This window comes from Crinia signifera, chromosome 3 (assembly GCF_055691185.1).
Source record: "Crinia signifera chromosome 3, ASM5569118v1, whole genome shotgun sequence".
Classification (NCBI taxonomy): domain Eukaryota; kingdom Metazoa; phylum Chordata; class Amphibia; order Anura; family Myobatrachidae; genus Crinia; species Crinia signifera.
In genome coordinates this window covers 38,313,792-38,336,554 of record NC_139219.1, presented here as the reverse complement: position 1 = coordinate 38,336,554, position 22,763 = coordinate 38,313,792, and the positions used below count along the sequence as shown (strand labels likewise).

Genomic DNA, 22,763 nt, shown 5'->3' with positions numbered 1-22,763 from the left:
CCGTCACCATTTACGGAGTGGCAAGCGTCCCTGTCACTGGAGTGGCATGCACCCCCTACACCATCCAAGGAGTGGTATGCACCCCTGTCACCATCACGGAGTGGCATGCACTCCCAATGTAGAGGCGTCCCATCTTCAACAGAATTCCCATCTTATACCCCACTATTTTTTTTTATTTCCAACAACAATTTGGGTAATAAAATGAGTGTTGAAAAATACTGTATCTCTGTGGTTATTTCCTCATTTGGAGCGTCTCCATGCTGGGTGAATGCTTGGCGACTACAGTGTCAGAATATCTCAAATAAAACATGTGTACAGTACATTTAATTTTTTAAATATGTGTGCACACATCTCAGAGGGTTCCTTGGTCTATCAGAAGACCTAGCCATTACCCGATAATTCTGTCTGCACACATCTCAGAGGGCTCCTTGGTCTATGAGAAGGACCTAGCCATTACCCATCATTCTCCTGTCTACACACATCTCAGAGGGTTCCTTGCTTTGGTCCTTGCAGTATTTAAAACAGCCATTAAAATCCTGTAATTTCAGTAATGTTACGCGGAGCCATAGCCATTACCCATGATTCTTCTATCTACATACATCTAAGAGGGTTCCTTGGTTCCTTTCTCCCATCTACAGACATCTCAAAGGGTTTCTTGATCTATGAGGAGACATAGCCATTACCCCATTATTCTCCTGTCTACACACAACTCAGATGGGTTCCTTGGTCTATGAGGAGATGCAGCCATTACCTCATCATTATTGTGTCTACATACAGGACATCTCAGAGGGTTCCTTGGTCTAGGAGGAGACCCCTTGGTCTAGGAGGAGACCCCATCATTCTCCTGTTTACACACATCTCAGAGGGTTCCTTGCTTTGGTCCTTGCAGTATTTAAAACAGCCATTAAAATCCTGTAATTTCAGTAATGTTACAAATGCCTGGGGAGTTCATACAGTAGGTTGCGGCACATTCAAAATGTTACCTCAGGAAACAAAATGGCCACTTCACAAAGCGCTGCAGTGAGGCCCCTCATTCACAGTGACTGATATTTTGCATCTTCCTAACAAGTTTGTGCTAAAATAATACACACACTGCAATATTAGAATTGCTGTCTGTCAAAATGTGTATTAGTAGGTCGACGATAACTAGGTCAACGGTCATTAGGTCAAACACTATTGGTCGACAGTGAAAAGGTCTACATGCACTGTGGTTGACATGGACTAAAGTTTGAGACAAGCAAAAGGTCGACATGACTTTTTAAGATTTTTAGTGCCTAGGTCAACAACAGTCGACATAGACCCTCAATTAGTGTACCAAGTACCCTCGTATGGTGCCTCCCTCGCCATACTTTACCATTACCAATTGTAGGCCACGTGGATAATAAATTATAACAAGTTATCCAAGTGAAAAAGGTTGGAAAGAGATAAAAACAGCCAACCAGCTTCTAACTGCCATGTTACGGCCTGTGTTTCAAAAATGTCAGCTAAGAGCTGATTGGTTGGTACCTTAGCTCTCTCCAATCTTTGATAAATATCCTCCTTACAGACACAGCAGGCTTCTTCCGAACACTTCAAGTCCAGCGCTTATTTGGTGCAGACAAGGAAATGGGTAATTATGTCCTGACAATACAGTGTACAGTATACAAAAAGGCCGACAAGCCTTGATGAACAGCACACGTGGCACACTTATCTCTCTCCTTATGTACACACCACTGGAGATTGGTATAGTCAGATGATTATCGATTTTGGCCACACTTTATTTCATACAAACGGAGAAGAGGAGACGCCCAATCCACATGTGGTAGGGAATATGGATTGTACGCTCCACTGGGGCAGGGACTGATGTGAATGTTCAAATATTCTCTGTAATGTGCAGCGCAATCTGTGTGCGCTATATAAGAAACTGCTAATACATAAATTAATAATATAGGGATGTATGGTATTTTCTCCCCACTCTGGCAAGCATCTTTGGTGTTGGGTATCCATATATAACAAGAATCCGTTTCAATACCGCGGTCATCTCTACTGTATAAACCAGTTTGAGGCGGAGAAGGGGAGACTAATATACCTTCATAGGGATGTATTATCTATTGATAGCGCTGATGAACGAGACACGATTTCATATGTTCTTGCATATGATCTTTTCTTTCATGTGTTTATATGGGGTGGGGACACCATCCCTGTGTCTTCATCCACCAAGATGCATTCTAAGCGCGATTTGAACACCTTTATATTACTTTCATACTATAGAGTAGGCTACTATAGTTACACACAATGTGTCAGTAAGCTAGTGCTATTACAGGGTGAGCTGCTAAACTTACACACAATATGTCAGTAAGTCCGTGCTATACAGGGTAGGCTGCTATAGCTATACACAATATGTCAGTAAGGCGTGCTATACAGGGTAGGCTGCTATAGATACACGTAATGCGTCAGTAAGCCAGTGCTATTACAGGGTAGGCTACTATAGTTACACACAATGTGTCAGTAAGCCAGTGCTATACAGAGTAGGCTACTATAGTTACACACAATGTGTCAGTAAGCCAGTGCTATGCAGGGTGAACTGCTATAGTTACACACAATGTGTCAGTAAGCCAGTGCTATACAGAGTAGGCTACTATAGTTACACACAATGTGTCAGTAAGCCAGTGCTATTACAGGGTGAGCTGCTAAACTTACACACAATATGTCAGTAAGTCCGTGCTATACAGGGTAGGCTGCTATAGCTATACACAATATGTCAGTAAGGCATGCTATACAGGGTAGGCTGCTATAGATACATGTAATGCGTCAGTAAGCCAGTGCTATACAGGGTAGGCCACTATAGTTACACACAATGCGTCAGTAAGCCAGTGCTATACAGGGTGAACTGCTATAGATACACACAATGTGTCAGTAAGCCAGTGCTCTACAGGGTAGGGTACTATAGTTACACACACAATGTGTCAGTAAGCCAGTGCTATGCAGGGTGAACTGCTATAGATACACACAATGTGTCAGTAAGCCAGTGCTATACAGGGTAGGGTACTATAGTTACACACACAATGTGTCGGTAAGCCAGTGCTATACAGAGTAGGTTAATATAGCTACAGACAATGCTTCTGTAAGCTAGTGTTATACAGGTTGGGGGGGGGGGGGGGCAGTGAGCACCAGGAGATCACGGGGCAGAGGCTGCTCTGTGCGTGACAGTGCGTCCCCTTGAAGGCACCGGCCCAGAAGCCTGCTGGTGGTGACACCTGCTGGCTGGAGGCAGTGTTTGGCCCCTGGGGCCGGTGATGGATAGCTGGGCACCCTGGGATATGCAGCCCTCCCGCTCCCCTGCTGCCGCGCACTTGTTGATGCGCCCGAGTGCAGCGTGTAGGGGGGTCCCGGCTCATCTGCCCCCTCTCCGCAGGCCACACGGACTCCTCAGCGCTGCCTCTGGGGGACTTTAGGGGGGATATATCCCGCTCCGGAGAGTTACCCCTGCTGGGAGCAGGTCAGGGACGTGGACGGCAAAATTGATTATATTGATCACAGATAAGTGTCAAAGGTCTGTTTCATATGTGCAAGTTTATTTACATGTGCAATGCTAATAACCACCATTGTTGGCCATATAATATTGTCCAGTATACATAGGGAAGTTGCAGGAACCCAACTTTAACGTTTCATTTCCGGACGCATTGTTTGCATTATATTGATCCACTCACATTTTCTGTAATCACAGTATGCATATTGCCAATCAAAACATTGTCTATAATAAATACAGGGGGTCTCAGGTGGTCAGAAGTAATGTACTCAAAGCCCAGCAGTATTCATAAATTTATCAGGTTTACATGGCTAAACTCAAGGAATTTGTGCTTGAAATAGGCAATACTTAATGGGTGCCAACAACACTATTGCCCATTCTGCATCACTGACATTATGATGTAAAAGTATGACCGATGTCACAGACCCATACTATTCATTCGCAGTACGAGTGCAGTGCACATGCAAATTGATGGTGTGATGCTCAGGTGTCACAAGATGGTTATATAGCATAAATGTGCCGATGGTGTGACACTCAGGTGTCACAAGATGGTTATATAGCATAAATGTGCTGATGGTGTGACACTCAGGTGTCACAAGATGGATTATATAGCATAAATGTGCTGATGGTGTGACACTTAGGTGTCACAAGATGGATTATATAGCATAAATGTGCTGATGGAGTGACGCTCAGGTGTCACAAGATGGGTTATATAGCATAAATGTGCTGATGGTGTGACGCTCAGGTGTCACAGGATGGATTATATAGCATAAATGTGCTGATGGTTTGACGCTAAGGTGTCACAGGATGAATTATATAGCATAAATGTGCTGATGGTGTGTCACTCTGGTGTCACAAGATGGTTATATAGCATAAATGTGCTGATGGTGTGACGCTCAGGTGTCACAGGATGGATTATATAGCATAAATGTGCTGATGGTGTGACGCTCAGGTGTCACAGGATGGATTAAATAGCATAAATGTGCTGATGGTGTGATGCTCCGGTGTCACAAGATGGTTATATACTATAAATGTGCTGATGGTGTGACCCTCACGTGTCACAAGATGTTATATAGCATAAATGTGCTGATGGTGTGACGCTCCGGTGTCACAAGATGGGTTATATAGCATAAATGTGCTGATGGTGTGATGCTCAGGTGTCAAAGGATGGATAATATAGCATAAATGTGCTGATGGTGTGACGCACAGGTGTCACAGGATGGATTATATAGCATAAATGTGCTGATGGTGTGACGCTCCGGTGTCACAAGATGGTTATATTGCATAAATGTGCTGATGGTGTGACCCTCAGGTGTCACAAGATGGTTATATAGCATAAATGTGCTGATGGTGTGACGCTCCGGTGTCACAAGATGGGTTATATTGCATAAATGTGCCGATGGTGTGACACTCTGGTGTCACAAGATGGTTATATAGCATAAATGTGCTGATGGTGTGACGCTCAGGTGTCACAGGATGGATTATGTAGCATAAATGTGCTGATGGTGTGACGCTCAGGTGTCACAGGATGGATTATATAGCATAAATGTGCTGATGGTGTGACGCTCTCGTGTCACAAGATGGTTATATAGCATAAATGTGCTGATGGTGTGACGCTCCGGTGTCACAAGATGGGTTATATAGCATAAATGTGCTGATGGTGTGACGCTCAGGTGTCACAAGATGGTTATATAGCATAAATGTGCTGATTGTGTGACGCTCCGGTGTCACAAGATGGGTTATATAGCATAAATGTGCCGATGGTGTGACACTCAGGTGTCACAAGATGGTTATATAGCATAAATGTGCCGATGGTGTGACGCTCAGGTGTCACAACATGGTTATATAGCATAAATGTGCCGATGGTGTGACGCTCAGGTGTCACAAGGTGGATTATATACTGTAGAAATAACGTGCTGATGGTTTGAAGATCAGGTGTCACCATTTTGATCTTTTAAATTAAAATGTGCCCTCGCGATTGAAAAATGTGCCCCCCGCGAATGAAAAATGTGCCCTTCCCGTGATCAGCACCCTGCCCTAAAAAATTTCTAGAGTGAACACTATGTAGGCTACTATAGTTACACACAATTTGTCAGTAAAACGTGATATACTGTACTGGGTAGGCGTGTATATTTACACAATGTGTCAGTAAGCCAGTGATATACAGGGTAGGTAGATGTTACACTGACGGTCAGAGAGCAGTGATTCACTCCTAACATTCCGTTTATAAATCATTAATGGTATCATTCAGTGTTTAAGACCTAGATCGTTCGCCCACCAGGTGAAGCGATATCTTTATCAATATCTCATTTGCTAACAATATTGCATAGAGGTGATTCAGTATATCCAATCAGCCTTCCGCAGCTATCTATCCTATGGCTTACAGGTAACTCCACTATTGAGCCCTTCTGTCTAGGCCACACACAGTAACCTATCACTGTTACCATAACAACACAGGTGTTCCGCCAATGCGCATTTCACTTTAATGGCTTTATCAGGGTCGCACATGACCAGTAGCGGTGCCCGAACAGACCTTCTGAGAGCACAGAGGCTGAAGCAGCACTGACAGACCCCTACCCAAACTTTAGTATGGTACTTGGCAAGGCCTGATACACTTGACAGCATTAAAACATGTTATATTGGTATAAAAAACCCTGCCCCAATCTGCAAAGCGCCTCCCACTTTGGTAATATATTTGCCCCTTTCAGGGTTGTAAATTGAGGCAGGTAGGAGATATGCTATTCTGCCCTTGCTTATACATACATATAGTCTAAAGGTGGCCATACACACGCAGATTTATCTTCAGATCTGGCAGCTTGAAATAAAAAAATGGTTATGGATAAGAGCAAATGACAGTTGACCATTTGCTTGGAAATGTTGGAAAACAGACAAACTGTCACTCATCCATAACCATGTTTTTGTTCCAACCAGCCAGATCTGAAGATAAATCTTACTAGTGTATGGGCACCACTTTATTTGTATACATATATTTGCCTGTATGGCTGCTGCTAATACCTGTGTGATGACATCACAATGGCCCTGTGATGACATAACAGTGATTCTATGATGTCACAATGCCTGGTGAGCCAGGACGGAACACTAGGAGTCATTCTGTTGCCTGGTCCCGACTTGTGCAGTCAGAGCTTTTGAACGTGTCTGATTATTCAGCATTTTCAGTTCATATATTGTGTTTGGAGAGAGAGAGAGAGAGAGGAGGAAGGAGGAGACAAACGGGAGCAGCCCTGCGCTGCGTCCCGTTCCATAGTGGCAAGGTAAGTGCGCTCTTATTTCTATTCATACTTTTTTGTTTGAGCAATTGGGGTTCTTCATGGATTTCTTAAGGGGCGAGGCTCACCTGAAAGTGGGCGTGTCATAGCATAGAAGGCGGTTATGTCCCAATTTAGTGGGTGTTTCAAACCTGAGGGGTTATTTATTATTTATATCACTGCCGGTTCCCAATGACCCCCAACATTTTCGGCGTTCAATGTGAGCTAAAATGGTTATTCGATTCCAGTGGGTTCGTGTCCCCCCCCCCCCCCCCCCCACACACACACACACACAAACACTTTTTTATTTTGGTTTAAACCCTTTCTTTTTGTTGGTGGTTAAATAATCACAATTTACATGTTACAATGGGCCCCGATATTATGCCCACATTTCACTGCAAATGAGGTTGCTGATAATTGGGCTTTAAATAATAAAGCCCTTTATTTCCATGATTACTCCATTATGGTATTGTATTCGCTGATACCTGCATATCTGTGGTCAGTTGTGTAACACATATTTATACTGATCCTACTAGCGGAGCATTGTGATTCCGGATTATAATCGTATGAATATGAAATGAATTGTAACATTGTGACAGGAGATCGGGGACCATATTCACTTTTTGCTTTTCATGGCGCCCAGAGAGGTCGCGTATAGTAGCGTAAAGGGCTCGCTTGGCTGCCTATTTCCGCTGCCTATCAAGCAGGTAAACTCCATCCCGCCAAAGGCACGCCCACCCCGCCACACAAATACCCGCACTATGCTGCAACGCGTACGCTTACACATTCACGCGTAAGCACCCGCATCGAATGATTTTTCCTCTGTTCGTTGTGTTTCCGTCCATTATGACTAGAAGGGATATTTGTGTATAGCTTATTTGTTATTTAATATTTCTATTTTATCTTTAATTAAGGTGACGCAGTGAGTCAAACTTGCTACAAAAGGGGAAATGGCCCAATTGCCATCAGAGAGCCAAGCCAAACAAGAACCCCGGGAGAGGCAGATGCCCCCGGCACCGCGGGTAAGACAGGCCCCACCGCCTCCCCGCGAGAAAAAGGCACCACCGCCTCCCCGCGAGAGAAAGGCACCACCGCCTCCCCGCGAGAGAAAGGCCCCACCACCTCCCTGCGAGAGAAAGGCCCCACCGCCTCCCCGCGAGAGAAAGGCCCCACCGGCACCGAGGGAGAGACAGGCCCCACCGGCACCAAGGGAGAGACAGGCCCCACCGGCACCAATTGAGAGACAGGCCCCACCGGCACCAAGGGAGAGACAAGCCCCACCGGCACCAAGGGAGAGACAGGCCCCACCGGCACCAAGGGAGAGACAGGCTTCCTCACCATTGAGTAATTCACCCCCGTCAATATCCACGGTGTGGCAAGAGCCACCGTCACGATCAACGGAATGGTATACGCCCCCATCACCATCCATGGAGAGGCAAGAGCCCCCGTTCCAATCCACGGAGTGGCATGAGAACCCATTCTCAATGGACTGGTATTCCGAGATCCCCGAAACATCCACGGAGTGGCAAGAGTCTCAGGAAGCATCCACGGTGTGGCAAGAGTCCCAGGAAGCATCCATGGTGTGGCAAGAGTCCCAGGAAACCTACACGGAGTGGCAAGAGTCCCAGGAAACATCTATGGACTGGCCCCCTGTCACCACCCACAGAGTGGTATATGCCCCCGTCACCATCCACGGAGTGGTATGCACCCCCGCCGCCATCCACGGAGTGGCATGCGCCCCCGTCACCATTTACGGAGTGGCAAGCGTCCCTGTCACTGGAGTGGCATGCATCCCCTACACCATCCAAGGAGTGGTATGCACCCCTGTCACCATCACGGAGTGGCATGCACTCCCAATGTAGAGGCGTCCCATCTTCAACAGAATTCCCATCTTATACCCCATCATTTGTTATTTCCAACAACAATTTGGGTAATAAAATGAGTGTTGAAAAATACTGTATCTCTGTGGTTATTTCCTCATTTGGAGCGTCTCCATGCTGGGTGAATGCTTGGCGACTACAGTGTCGAATATCTCAAATAAAACATGTGTACATTTCATTTTTTAAATATGTGTGCACACATCTCAGAGGGTTCCTTGGTCTATCAGAAGGACCTAGCCATTACCCATCATTCTCCTGTCTACACACATCTCAGAGGGTTCCTTGGTCTATGAGGAGACATAGCCATTACCCATGATTCTTCTATCTACATACATCTCAGAGGGTTCCTTGGTTCCTTTCTCCTATCTACAGACATCTCAAAGGGTTTCTTGATCTATGAGGAGACATAGCCATTACCCCATCATTCTCCTGTCTACACACAACTCAGATGGGTTCCTTGGTCTATGAGGAGATGCAGCCATTACCTCATCATTATTGTGTCTACATACAGGAAATCTCAGAGGGTTCCTTGGTCTAGGAGGAGACCCCTTGGTCTAGGAGGAGACCCCATCATTCTCCTGTTTACACACATCTCAGAGGGTTCCTTGCTTTGGTCCTTGCAGTATTTAAAACAGCCAATAAAATTCTGTAATTTCAGTAATGTTACAAATGCCTGGGGAGTTCATACAGTAGGTTGCGGCACATTCAAAATGTTACCTCAGGAAACAAAATGGCCACTTCACAAAGCGCTGCAGTGAGGCCCCTCGTTCACAGTGACTGATATTTTGCATCTTCCTAACAAGTTTGTGCTAAAATAATACACACACTGCAATATTAGAATTGCTGTCTGTCAAAAAGTGTATTAGTAGGTCGACGATAACTAGGTCAACGGTCATTAGGTCAAACACTATTGGTCGACAGTGAAAAGGTCTACATGCACTGTGGTTGACATGGACTAAAGTTTGAGACAAGCAAAAGGTCGACATTACTTTTTAAGATTTTTAGTGCCTAGGTCAACAACAGTCGACATAGACCCTCAATTAGTGTACCAAGTACCCTCGTATGGTGCCTCCCTCGCCATACTTTACCATTACCAATTGTAGGCCACGTGGATAATAAATTATAACAAGTTATCCAAGTGAAAAAGGTTGGAAAGAGATAAAAACAGCCAACCAGCTTCTAACTGCCATGTTACGGCCTGTGTTTTCTTAAAAATGTCAGCTAAGAGCTGATTGGTTGGTACCTTAGCTCTCTCCAATCTTTGATAAATATCCTCCTTACAGACACAGCAGGCTTCTTCCGAACACTTCAAGTCCAGCGCTTATTTGGTGCAGACAAGGAAATTGGTAATTATGTCCTGACAATACAGTGTACAGCATACAAAAAGGCCGACAAGCCTTGATGAACAGCACACGTGGCACATTTATCTCTCTCCTTATGTACACACCACTGGAGAGTGGTATAGTCAGATGATTATCGATTTTGGCCACACTTTATTTCATACAAACGGAGAAGAGGAGACGCCCAATCCACATGTGGTAGGGAATATGGATTGTACGCTCCACTGGGGCAGGGACTGATGTGAATGTTCAAATATTCTCTGTAATGTGCAGCGCAATCTGTGTGCGCTATATAAGAAACTGCTAATACATAAATTAATAATATAGGGATGTATGGTATTTTCTCCCCACTCTGGCAGGCATCTTCGGTGATGGGTATCCATATATAACAAGAATCCGTTTCAATACTGCGGTCATCTCTACTGTATAAACCAGTTTGAGGTGGAGAAGAGGAGACTAATATACCTTCATAGGGATGTATTATCTATTGATAGCGCTGATGAACGAGACACGATTTCATATGTTCTTGCATATGATCTTTTCTTTCATGTGTTTATATGGGGTGGGGACACCATCCCTGTGTCTTCATCCACCAAGATGCATTCTAAGCGCGATTTGAACACCTTTATATTACTTTCATACTATAGAGTAGGCTACTATAGTTACACACAATGGGCCTTATTCTAATCCACTCTTTCTGACAAAATCCTTCTTAGATGGGCAAAACCATGTGCACTGCAGGTGGGGCAGATGTTACTTGTGCAGAGAGAATTAGATTTGGGTGGGGTTTTACTTCAATGTGAGATCTATATTGCAGTGTAAAAATAAAACAGTCAGTATTCACCCTGCACAGAAACAAAATAACTCATCCAAATCTAATTCTCTCTGCACATGTTACATCTGCCCCCCTGCAGTGCACATGGTTTTGTCCGTCTAAGAAGGATTTTGTCAGAAAGAATGGATAAGAATAACCCCCTATGTGTCAGTAAGCCAGTGCTAAACAGGGTAGGGTACTATAGTTACACACACAATGTGTCAGTAAGCCAGTGCTATACAGAGTAGGCTGCTATAGCTATACACAATATGTCAGTAAGGCGTGCTATACAGGGTAGGCTGCTATAGATACATGTAATGCGTCAGTAAGCCAGTGCTATTACAGGGTAGGCTACTATAGTTACACACAATGTGTCAGTAAGCCAGTGCTATACAGGGTAGGCTACTATAGTTACACACAATGCGTCAGTAAGCCAGTGCTATACAGGGTGAACTGCTATAGATACACACAATGTGTCAGTAAGCCAGTGCTCTACAGGGTAGGGTACTATAGTTACACACAATGTGTCAGTAAGCCAGTGCTATACAGAGTAGGGTACTATAGTTACACACACAATGTGTCAGTAAGCCAGTGCTATACAGGGTGAACTGCTATAGATACACACAATGTGTCAGTAAGCCAGTGCTCTACAGGGTAGGATACTATAGTTACACACAATGTGTCAGTAAGCCAGTGCTATACAGAGTAGGGTACTATAGTTACACACACAATGCGTCAGTAAGCCAGTGCTATACAGGGTGAACTGCTATAGATACACACAATGTGTCAGTAAGCCAGTGCTCTACAGGGTAGGGTACTATAGTTACACACAATGTGTCAGTAAGCCAGTGCTATACAAAGTAGGCTACTATAGTTACACACAATGTGTCAGTAAGCCAGTGCTATACAGGGTAGGCTACTATAGTTACACACAATGCGTCAGTAAGCCAGTGCTATGCAGGGTGAACTGCTATAGATACACACAATGGGCGGTATTCAATGAGCCTGATTCGCCATGTTTTTATGGCGAATTTGTGCTGTTTGGCGAATTTCTGACTAAAACGGTGAATCACCCTATTCAATGGCGAATACATTTCAAGGTTTTTTTCACCATGATTCACCGAGTAGCAATCGCTATCTTTTTATGGTGAAGTGGAATGTGAACTTTTAAAATAAAGTGTTTTGTTTTTTATATTTGGTGTCAAAAAATCAGGAATTTTATTCTGAGGAGGGGCATGCTATTTTTATTCATGTGCTGTAAGCACATGAATATATATTTAATTAAAAAAAAAATATATATATTTTTTTTTTACACAGCAGCCAGCAGGGGGCGCAGGAGCCGAGCCGCTCATTACATATTCATATATTCACTGCACCCGATTGTTACGATCGGGTATAGTGAATATACGGTCCCCTGCTGGCACCCCCGGGGGGCAGCCTGTGCTGCCTGGCACCCGGGGAGCCCACCTACCCCCCCCACAAAGTTCTGGGGCAGGCAGAGAGACTTCTATCTCTTTGCCTGGCACCGTCCTCAGGCTCCCTGCGGCAATCGCCGCAGGAGCTCATATTCGCCAGTCAGGGGCAGCGAGCCCCTGACACGTTGAATACCGGAGCCCGCCGGCTCCGGAACGTGGCGAATGTGCAGCGAATCCTAAAAAGGATTCGCTGCACCTCGCAGGTATTCTCATTGAATACCGCCTAATGTGTCAGTAAGCCAGTGCTATACAGGGTAGGGTACTATAGTTACACACACAATGTGTCGGTAAGCCAGTGCTATACAGAGTAGGTTAATATAGCTACAGACAATGCTTCTGTAAGCTAGTGTTATACAGGTTGGTCGTCTATATATATTTTTTGTGGCCTAGGGGTGCCGTGGAAAAATTCTGATACTTCAGGGCAGGCATTCCGAACCACGGTCCTCAAGGCACGCCAACAGTGCAGGTTTTAGTGATATCCAGGCTTCAGTACAGATGGTTTAATCAGAATCCCTCAGATACTAATTAAGTCACCTGTGCTCAAGTCTGGATATCTACAAAACCTGCACTGTTGGTGTGCCTTGAGGACCCTTGGTTGGCAATGCCTGCTCTAGGGTGCCGTGATTAAAAAAGATTGGGAACCCCTGGAGTAGGCTGATATAGTTACACACAATGCTTCAGTAAGCTAGTGCTATACAGAATAGGATACTATAGTTACACATAATGCGTCAGTAAGCCAGTGCTATACAGGGTGAGCTGCTATAGATACACACTGTGTCAGTAAGCCAGGGCTATACAGGGTGAGCTGCTATAGATACACACACTGTGTCAGTAAGCCAGGGCTATACAGGGTGAGCTGCTATAGATACACACACTGGGCGGGATGTACTAAAGGAAAAACGCATTTTCCTATGTACCATTACCCAGCCGCACGGATTTCGCCGGGCAGGGTAGCTACATATAGAAGCAACCCCGCCACCTCGCCGACCCCCCCTTTCCCCCTTCCTTGGGCCTACCCTTTTTGCAGGTTCTCCTGGACCCCGGAAGGTAAGCCCTTCCTCCCCCTATCAACGCAGCCGGACGTCCTTCCGGCTGCAGGGGGGAGGAGGAGGCGCCGGGGACAGCCTGCTTAGCTGTCCCCAGCGTGTAGGCATCAGGAGGCGGCAGGCAGGAGACGGAGACCCCCCGCAGGCCACAGTACAGGTATCGCGGGGGGGTATCCGTCACCGCATCGCGATGCCAGCCGCATATGTTAGTACATATGCGCTGGCATAGCGGCGAAGGGTGGCGATGTATATTAATACATCCCGCCCACTGTGTCAGTAAGCCAATTGCTATACAGGGTGAGCTGCTATAGTTACACACAATGCGTCAGTAAGCCAATGCTATACAGAGTAGACTACTATAGTTACACACAAGGTGTCAGTAAACTAGTGCTATACAGGGTAGGCTATTATAATTAAACACAATGTGTCAGTAAGTCAGTGCTATTACAGGGTGAGCTGCTAAATTTACATTAAATGTGTCAGTAAACCAGTGCTATACAGAGTAGGCTACTATAGTTACACACAATGCGTCAGCAAGCCAGTGCTATACAGGGTGAACTGCCATAGCAGTGGCAAACGCAGGATTTTCAGAAGGGGGTTTCCAGAGGGGCGGAGCAAAGCACGGAGATGGACACTTAGGTGACCCAGTATATGCCGGGTCAGTTAACGTATTATAGATAGACCAATTGTATATAAATAATAATAATAATAATATATATACACACACACACACACACACACACACACACACACACACACACACACACACACACACACACACACACACACACACACACACACACACACACACACACACACACACGGGCGTCAACAGCAGTGTAGACCCCTGGGCATAGCAATGTATTGGGGCACCTACCGATCCTCCAGCGGTAGGGGTGGGGGAAGCTTTGATGTCCCCCAGGTGGTAGGTGGTATTATATCAACCGCTCAGCATGTAGGGCCTGGATCAGTAATTTCCACTAATTACACCTTAACTGCACAGATGGTGGGAGATGGGGCTAAATGAAGGGGCCCTGATACATAACTTCCAGGGTGGTAGAGGATGTTTAATATGCAGAGGAGGGGTGTATAGTGGAGTGGGCTTATTATTCATAATTTTCTGGTGGGAGGACAGCTTGCTTGACTGCAGATATCTCCAGTTTCCAGGAATTAAAAACTAGAGAATCCCACCTACCAAATGATATTGGTGACTAGGGGATCAAAGGGGTAGATTTATTATTAAGCGATCAGGGGAATCTGCGCTATCCCCGTGCGTTATAGCAGGGGATAGCGCTTCCCCTGATCTATCACACCCGCCGAGCGTTTACTCTAACGCCGGCGGTGTGGGGCAGGAGGCATAGCACAGGGGCGATATTTTGCACTGCGCCCCTGCCTTCTGCCAAATTTATGAATGGTCAGCATCGCTGACCGTTCCGCCGCCTGCAGCTGTCGACTTCGCCAGCTGCAGGTGGCGATGCCCTATATCTAACAGCAGGGACAGCGCTGTCCCTGCTGCTGGCACTGAGCTGCGCTGGGATCTTGTGAGACTAGCGAGATCCCGCGCATGCGCAGTGAGCCGGCCGGGGGGGAAGGAGACGGCGCATCAGTATTAACTGATGCACTGTCTCCAGGAGGGACATCGCCGGAGGGGGGAGTTAGCGCTCCCCCACTCCGGCGGCAAGATCTTAATAGATCTTGTCGGTATCCCCTCCTGCTTCGCCTCGCTAATGAGGCGAAGCAGGAACTGTTATAGCGGCGTGATAGGCGCCGCTATAATAAATCTACCCCAGAGTTCAGTAGGCAGAGTAATCTGCCAACAAGTATATAAAACTACATAACAGGTGTGTGGAGCTGGAGCAGTAGCCAGCTGCTGGAAGGCTGATATCTCTGGTTCTGGGAACAGTAGAGACAAGCTACTAGTGTCCATCAAAGAGGGAGAGTCTCAGCTTTTGGAACATATCCTCAGAAAAACTCTTAATCAGACAGAACCTGAAATATCTGACTGGGAAGAGCAATTAACAGGCTTGGATGGGGACCACTGCTTTGAAGTCAGATATCTCCGGTTCCCAAGGGCCGATTTTTAAAATTCTTGTACTTATGGAAAGACGGGACCCTCAGCTTTCAGCCTAGGGCCCTTAGACTACTTAGGGGGTTTCTGGGTACTCAGAAACCCCCCCTGCGTGCGCTACTGCTGATAGTCAGTAGGTCGGCCACTATTGGTTGACAGTGAAAAGGTTGACATATGAAAAAGGTCAACATGGTTTAGGTCGACATTGGCAAAAGGCTGACCCACGCCAAAAAGGTCAACAGGAAATGGTCGACACAGGAACGGTTGATAAGAGTTTTTTTTTAAGGTAAACCGACTTGTTCTTAGTGGGCATAGAGTTAGATTATAAAAGGGAGCCATGCGAGGGGACATGGTACACTTATATGGTGTCCATGCCGACAGATTTCGGCAAAGACACCCCAAAAATTGAAAAAACAAAACAAAAACACTTATGTCGACGCTTTTCTGTGTCAACCATTTTCATGCCAACATTTTGCTTGCGTCGACCTTTTGTCACTTGACCTAAGCCAAGTAGTCCGTTTTTATGTGTCGACCTTTTGACTGTTGACCTAATGATTCAATGATGAATAAATATGTACAATTGCATTCCCTGCAGACAGGAAAAAAGATCCAAGTCACAAACTGCCAGGAACAAAACGTTCAGACTGTGAATGGAAACTATATATTAAACAACATTTTCTCAACTGAGCACAAAACTTCATATAAAAATCTCATGTAATAAACAAGTTTATTTCTCCCTATAAATCCCCTGGACCAATTAATTAACATTAAGAGCGCTAGTTCTAATATATTCTCTAAAATACTACCAGCCCACCACATGTTAATACAACACCACCTTCACATCCACCACATTACATTATCACACTTCTATAACAAGCCCTACACATGACATTAATAACATCTCTGCTACCCATAGCCCCCAATATTATCTTCATTTCCTCAAAACACTTAGGGGTAGATGTATGAAGCAGTGATACGGGAGGAGAAGTGATAAAGTGCCTGGTACTTTATCACCGCCCAATCAGCTCCCAACTGTCCCTTTTTAAACCCAGCCTGTAACTTAACAGTCAAGAGCGGATTGGCCGGTGATAAAGTACCAGGCACTTTATCACTTCTCCTTCCTTATCACTGCTTCATACAGTATATCTATCCCTTACTTCTTCCATTCCCTGTCTTGTGTCCCCCCAAGTGATGTAAACCTGACCAGGACTTCACCAAAGCCACACACCCATAGTGATGTCATTGCAGGACTGCCTACAAGGCTATGCTCCTGGTGCCACCAGTATTATACAGGAGCAGTAGGATCTCCTTCTCTGTCAGGCCTGGGACTCCATACCCTCCAACATCTGAAGAGCAAAAACAAATTCGGTCAGGGGGCGTGGCCACAGGTAAAGGAGGCTTGACAACTCCCCCTTTCCTGTACTTACAATGGGCAGTTGGAGACCCCAAAAAGGGTACAGGCCATAAAAACTCCCAGTCAGTGGCTTCCCACTTAAATACATGCATGCAACCGAACAAGCTCTGGGACTGGGAGTGAGGTTGTTTTCTACAGTTACTTGGGATAAATGCATAAATATGTGGGTAAGTCATTTTGCACCACAAAAATAAAGTGCAATATCAAGACCATATATAATAATGCATTTAGATACCATAAGGAAAGTATTGGATGTCCTTAATTGGTTTCAAATGATTGTACTTTGTATTTTGTTAGTTATGGTGATAAATGATAACTTGTAAGTATTTTTGAACAAATTACAGTATTTATGGGTACATAATAATGGGGCAAATGTATTAAGCCTAGAAAAGAGATAAACTGGAGATAAAGTGAAGAGAGATAAAGCACTGGCCAATCAACTCAACTGTCATTTTTCAAACACTGGGGCAGATGTACGTGCCGCTATAATACTTTCTGTTTACTTTCTGTTTTGCCTCATTAACAAGGCGAAGCAGGAGGGGAGACCGACAAGATGTATTAACATCTTGTCTGCCGAAGTGGGGGAGCGCTAACTCCCACCTCCTGCGATGTCCCCTCCTGGAGATAGCGCATCAGTTTACAGTCTCCTTCCCCCCGGCTGGACTGGGCATGCACGGGATCTCGCTTCTCACACGAGATCCCCAGCGCAGCCCAGAGCCAACAGCAGGGATCTCCCTGCTGTTGAGATAGGGCTTCACCAGCCTGCTGCTGGCAAAGACAAAACCAGCAGCGGGTGAACATGCACTGATACCCCTTCTCCCCCATAACACCCGGTCATACATTTGCCCCACAGTTCATTGGCTGGTGCTTTGTCTCCTTTCACTTGATCTCCACTTTTTCTCCAGTTTACCTCTTCTCCAGGCTTAATACATCTGCCACAATGTCTGTAATGAGTTTTTAAGTATAAGTATACATGTTTAGGAAAAGGTGTAAAAAAAAAACATTCACTATTAATTTAAAAACCCATTTCACCCATTATGGTGCTTTTTCGATAAATTCACCTGAAAACTAACAAGTCTCTATTGCTCAAATTAGGCTATTTTAACCCCTTCAAGTGTATGATTTTTCATTGGGTGGGATGTACCAGAGGTTCTGCACTGTGGGCCTAATTCATGTTTGAAAGCACTTACCTACACAGCCGTGGATATTTAGGTTATGGAATTGCTAATTGTCGCACGTAAAACTGCAGCGAGAAAAGTAGATAAACAAATGCCGGAGCAATCTCAAGTCACATACTATACTATACACATTGGCCACAAAGGTAGCCCTATGGCTATGGAGCCTGGACATGGCGGTAGCAATGCAAGCACTTTACTTTTGTACATACATGACTGAAGCTGACAGCATATACTGTATACAGCCTTGACACTGCTGTATTTATGCTGCAACTCCCTGTTACCTCCCCCAAATGGTCCCTAACGATGTGTGGCAGTCTGCCTATAATTGCTCTGTTGCGGGGAACATCTGCATTGCGTACTAACAGGAATTAGGCCCTGAGTCCCTGTGTTCCAAGATTTTAACCTTAAAATAAACATTGCCCTACCTTTTTTTCCTTGCTGAGGGGACTAAGGGGGTTATTCTGGTTGATTCGCGAATTCGCAGCCTTGCAACTCGACCAAACCCCACCCAACGAATGGCCGCCCACCCACCCCCCCTTCTCAGCACGGGTTTGCACGCACAGGCTGAGAATGGATGTTTAGCATAAATATCCATTCATTTCGTGGGTAGCCTCCCACAACTTTCTATGGTCGCCGACCCTCGAAAGTTGTGGAAGGTACACGCATATAAAAGTGACTCTCAAGTCACTTCCATATGCATGCACGTCTGGTTGGATATGGGCGGGCAGCTGACATCCAGTGATGTCAGCTACCAGCCCCGCGTCACCGCCTCATTACCATCAGAACGCCCAGTGTTCTAATGGGAACACCCATGGAACGCTGGGCATTCCCATATGGTGATGGGGTGTCCCAGCGTTCCCCGCCCTTCTCCGCCCCCAGCACACCATCTAGGGTGCATGCACCCCGCAACCCGAAAATTTGCCATGGGTGCACACACCCTACGTCTGCACATGCGCAGAAATGCGCCTGCACAGAGGCGCAACATTGACCGAAGGAATAAGAGTAACCCCCTAAATACAACAAAATTGCACATATCCCCTGAAAATGCAGCGCCAGATTGGAACTGATTTGCAATTGCAATTTTCTGTGAGACCAGACTGCAGGACACAATTGGCACCTAATTGAATCGGCCTCTACAGCTATAATCATACTGCTCATGTGCTGGTACCAAGGTTACATTACAGAGCATCTAATGGTGTCAGAGGATTGCCCGGTACACTCCATAGGTAGTCCCGTGCAGCTCTCCATGATACTCAGATTGGGATGTAGCACAATGTACATGAAGGAAAGGTTTTAGTAGTAAATTACATGGTTACATTAGCACAACCATCTGTCAGTCACTTAAAGAACTTTTTCCCTCCGCACCTGGGAGATGTGGATAACTAAAAAGATTATTTGATTAAGCTTTTGGTCCTACTACCAATATGGAGTGACTCATGTTTTAATTGTATTCCCCGGCTGCCACCTGTGTGGCTCCCTCCAAGTCCTGGCACCCTAGGATGCAGCCTAGTCAGGGCAACAGTCCGGATGTGCTCACCGCCGGGCTTCAATTGCATGCACTGTCCCAAGAAATATCACAGGTATCAGTCACCAGTCTGAGGCGTTTTGAGCCTTTGAGGAAGAGCCTACTCGAAACGCGTCAGTCTAGTGACTAATACCTGTGATATTTTTTGGGACAGTGCATGCAATTGGAGCTTGGCGGGGAGCACATCCGGACTGTTGCCCTGCCACCACCAACAATTGCCCCATTGGGGTAAGATTATAGTCCACATTAATATATGTTATATGTCTTGTCATTGCATGTTGAATTAAAATTTTGTTTTAATCTAAGCGCCCACTGTCCATCACCAATATCTTATTTCCAAAACTCATCTATATGGTTAAGGGAAACCATACTGTGGTTAAAGTATGACTAAAGGCATCACAATGGTACAAAACCGGTAGACAGTCACCCAAATTATCGCTGTGGTAGTCCATCCTATTCCCATGTTGTAGCACAGCAAAATGTGAAAAAGCCCAATGGGGGTGAACGCTTTTTATAGTTAATCAGGGGCGTAACTAGATATTTGGAGGCCCCATTGCAAAGGTTTGTAAGGGCCCCCTAGTTAGCAACTGATGGTGAAAAATGTATGTAAAACATATTAAATAGACTGTAAATATGGGCCCACTTCAGCTCTGGGCCCCATTTCAGCTGCACCCCTTGCACCTATGGTAGTTAAGCCATTTGTATTAATTTCATTAGTCCTGTCCCACACAGCTTTGTTTTGTGATTTTTTTTTTTGTCCTGGACACACCCCACGGTGATGATGTCATACATGGTTTTCAGTGAGATCACAGATTTCTTATCACATAATATGGTAATCCCATTAATAATTAGTGCAATCTGCTTTTACAGAACATGAAAAGGACCTCGATGAAGAAGTTGGTCTGGAAACAGATTCTTCATTCTGGGGCTTGAAAAAGGTAATTTTCTTTGATATTTCATATTTATAAATTTGTGTTCTGTTTTGTGTACATAGAAATGCCTATATATATATATATATATATATATATATATATATATATATATATATATATATATATATATATATATATATATATATATATATATATATATATATATATATATATATATAGAAAGAAAGAGCAGCAGACCGGCACACTCACTGGCTCAGACGCTAGATTTCTGCTTTGCTGGGTGCCCCCACTGGAATCATGGAATAAACAGTAGTTTGGAGGTGCGGCACTCCCCGCAAATTAACAGGACATGAAGTGGTTTAAAGGCAACGTTTCAATGTCTTTATTGCGACATTTTCATCAGGCTAACATAATACATGACAGGAACATACCTTTATTCACCTTTGTGCAGTTAGGACAGCGTGACTCCCCGCCTCCCACACAGTGGGCGCTTAGGGATGACGTCATCCTGCTGGTGGATCGTGCTACCATCACCATGGGAACACTAGACAACAAAACGAATACAAACAGAACAATGATATGCAGGCTCATGCTGGGTACTTGCTCTAATCGCTATTATAAACCATGTCACTTGTGCATCGTTTCACATAATAAGCAAATAGGGAAAACAATTACTCTGACTTTTAGTAAGTAATAAAGCGCATATATATATATATGCAATCTTTTTAGGCTACGGAACTGCTAGTGACGTTGGCGCAAAAACATAAAAAAACGCCCCAAGGAGCCATCCCACACTCATTTGCAACTGCATAAACATTCTCAGTCTATATGCAAGAATGAAGAGCAATGACTGTTAGGGTGGCTGTGGGGCTATTCAGACCGGCTGCGCTAGTAGCAACGCTGGCGTCATGTTTCTCTAGGTATATGATTGCAGCTGATTGCTAATACACTCCGAAAATGGCCATGAGACGCCTGCATTTTTGTTGCCACTCCCAGTAACCTCCCCCTATCAATCACAAAGCTACCTCTGTGCAATCGAGGCACATGCACAGTCTGACGATAATCGCTCAGTTGCATGAACATGAAAGTTGTGCCATGTGACTATACAACCAATGCAGCTTTAGTTTTTATTTATCATTTATTTTATTTTATTAAGTCTGATTCAACATTTTACTGTGGTATATATTAAAATATTGTTACCCATATTCTTAAAAAAATATTTTCTAAGAGAACTGTCTTGTTATCCTTCAGCCAGCGCTGGCACAACTTTCTTTTTTTAATTCTTATATTTTGTGGGAGTGACTACCCCATGCCAGCTGCTGTTAATTGCGCAGCACACAATTTCTCTAATACAATTAAATCAGATGTCTAATTCACTGCTTACTGCTTATACTAGCAGAATAAAGGAAATGTTACCTGCTGTGGATTACACAACCGTCCCATCTATTTTCTCTTTTCTCCTCTAATAAAACATATTTAACCCCTTCCCGACATTTGACGTATATATACGTCATGGTCGGGAAGGACTTCCCGACACATGACGTATATATACGTCATGGCTTTAAACTGTCACCGCGTCTATAGACGCGGTGACAGTTTGGAGATGTCTGCTGTCCCTGACAGCAGACATCCCCCCTCGCCGCTCAGGGGGGGCAGGGGTGCCCCCCCCGGTCGGCGATCGCTGCGATTGGCTGTTCAAAAGTGAACAGCCAATTGCAGCGTTTTCTGTGTTACCGGCGGCTAAGCCGCTCGGTAACACAGAGATCGGTGGTGATCGGTGCTGTTAAGTACAGCACCGATCACCACCGAGCGGCAAACCGCCCTCCCACCCGCCCGGCAGCCCGCCCTCCCTCCCGGCAGCCTCCCTCCAGCCCTCCCTCCCACCCAGCCAGCAGCCGCAGCGCCAGCCCCCCTCCCACCCCCCCGCCAGCAGCAGCACAGTTAAATATTTGATTTTGGCTATAAATTCATTTATATGACCTATATATATATCTATATATAAATATATATATAGATATATATATATATCTATATATATATATATGTGTATATATGTATATATATATATATATACACATATATATATATATATATATATATATATATATGTGTGTATATATATATATATATATATATATATATATATATATACACATATATATATATATACACACACATATATATATATATATATATATATATATACAGTGATCGGTGCTGTTAAGTACAGCACCGATCACCACCGATCGCCAGCCCCCCCCCCCCTCCCACCCGGCAGCCCCCCCTCCCACCCACCCGGCTGCCGCAGCGCCAGCACCCCTCCCACCCCCCCACCAGCCGCAGCGCCAGCCCCCCT

The 22,763-nt window shown here is 45.0% G+C and overlaps 1 protein-coding gene across 3 annotated transcripts in view; it reads left to right on the top strand.

Moving 5' to 3' along the window:
• The window catches only part of HHAT (hedgehog acyltransferase), a 365,335-nt gene that overhangs the window by 44,614 nt on the left and 297,958 nt on the right, over positions 1–22,763 (top strand). For all 3 annotated transcript variants that reach the window (XM_083175655.1, XM_083175656.1, XM_083175654.1), the window contains exon 3: positions 20,385–20,452. In XM_083175655.1, the coding sequence (XP_083031781.1) occupies positions 20,385–20,452 (68 nt within the window). The remainder of the gene's footprint in view (positions 1–20,384; positions 20,453–22,763) is intronic.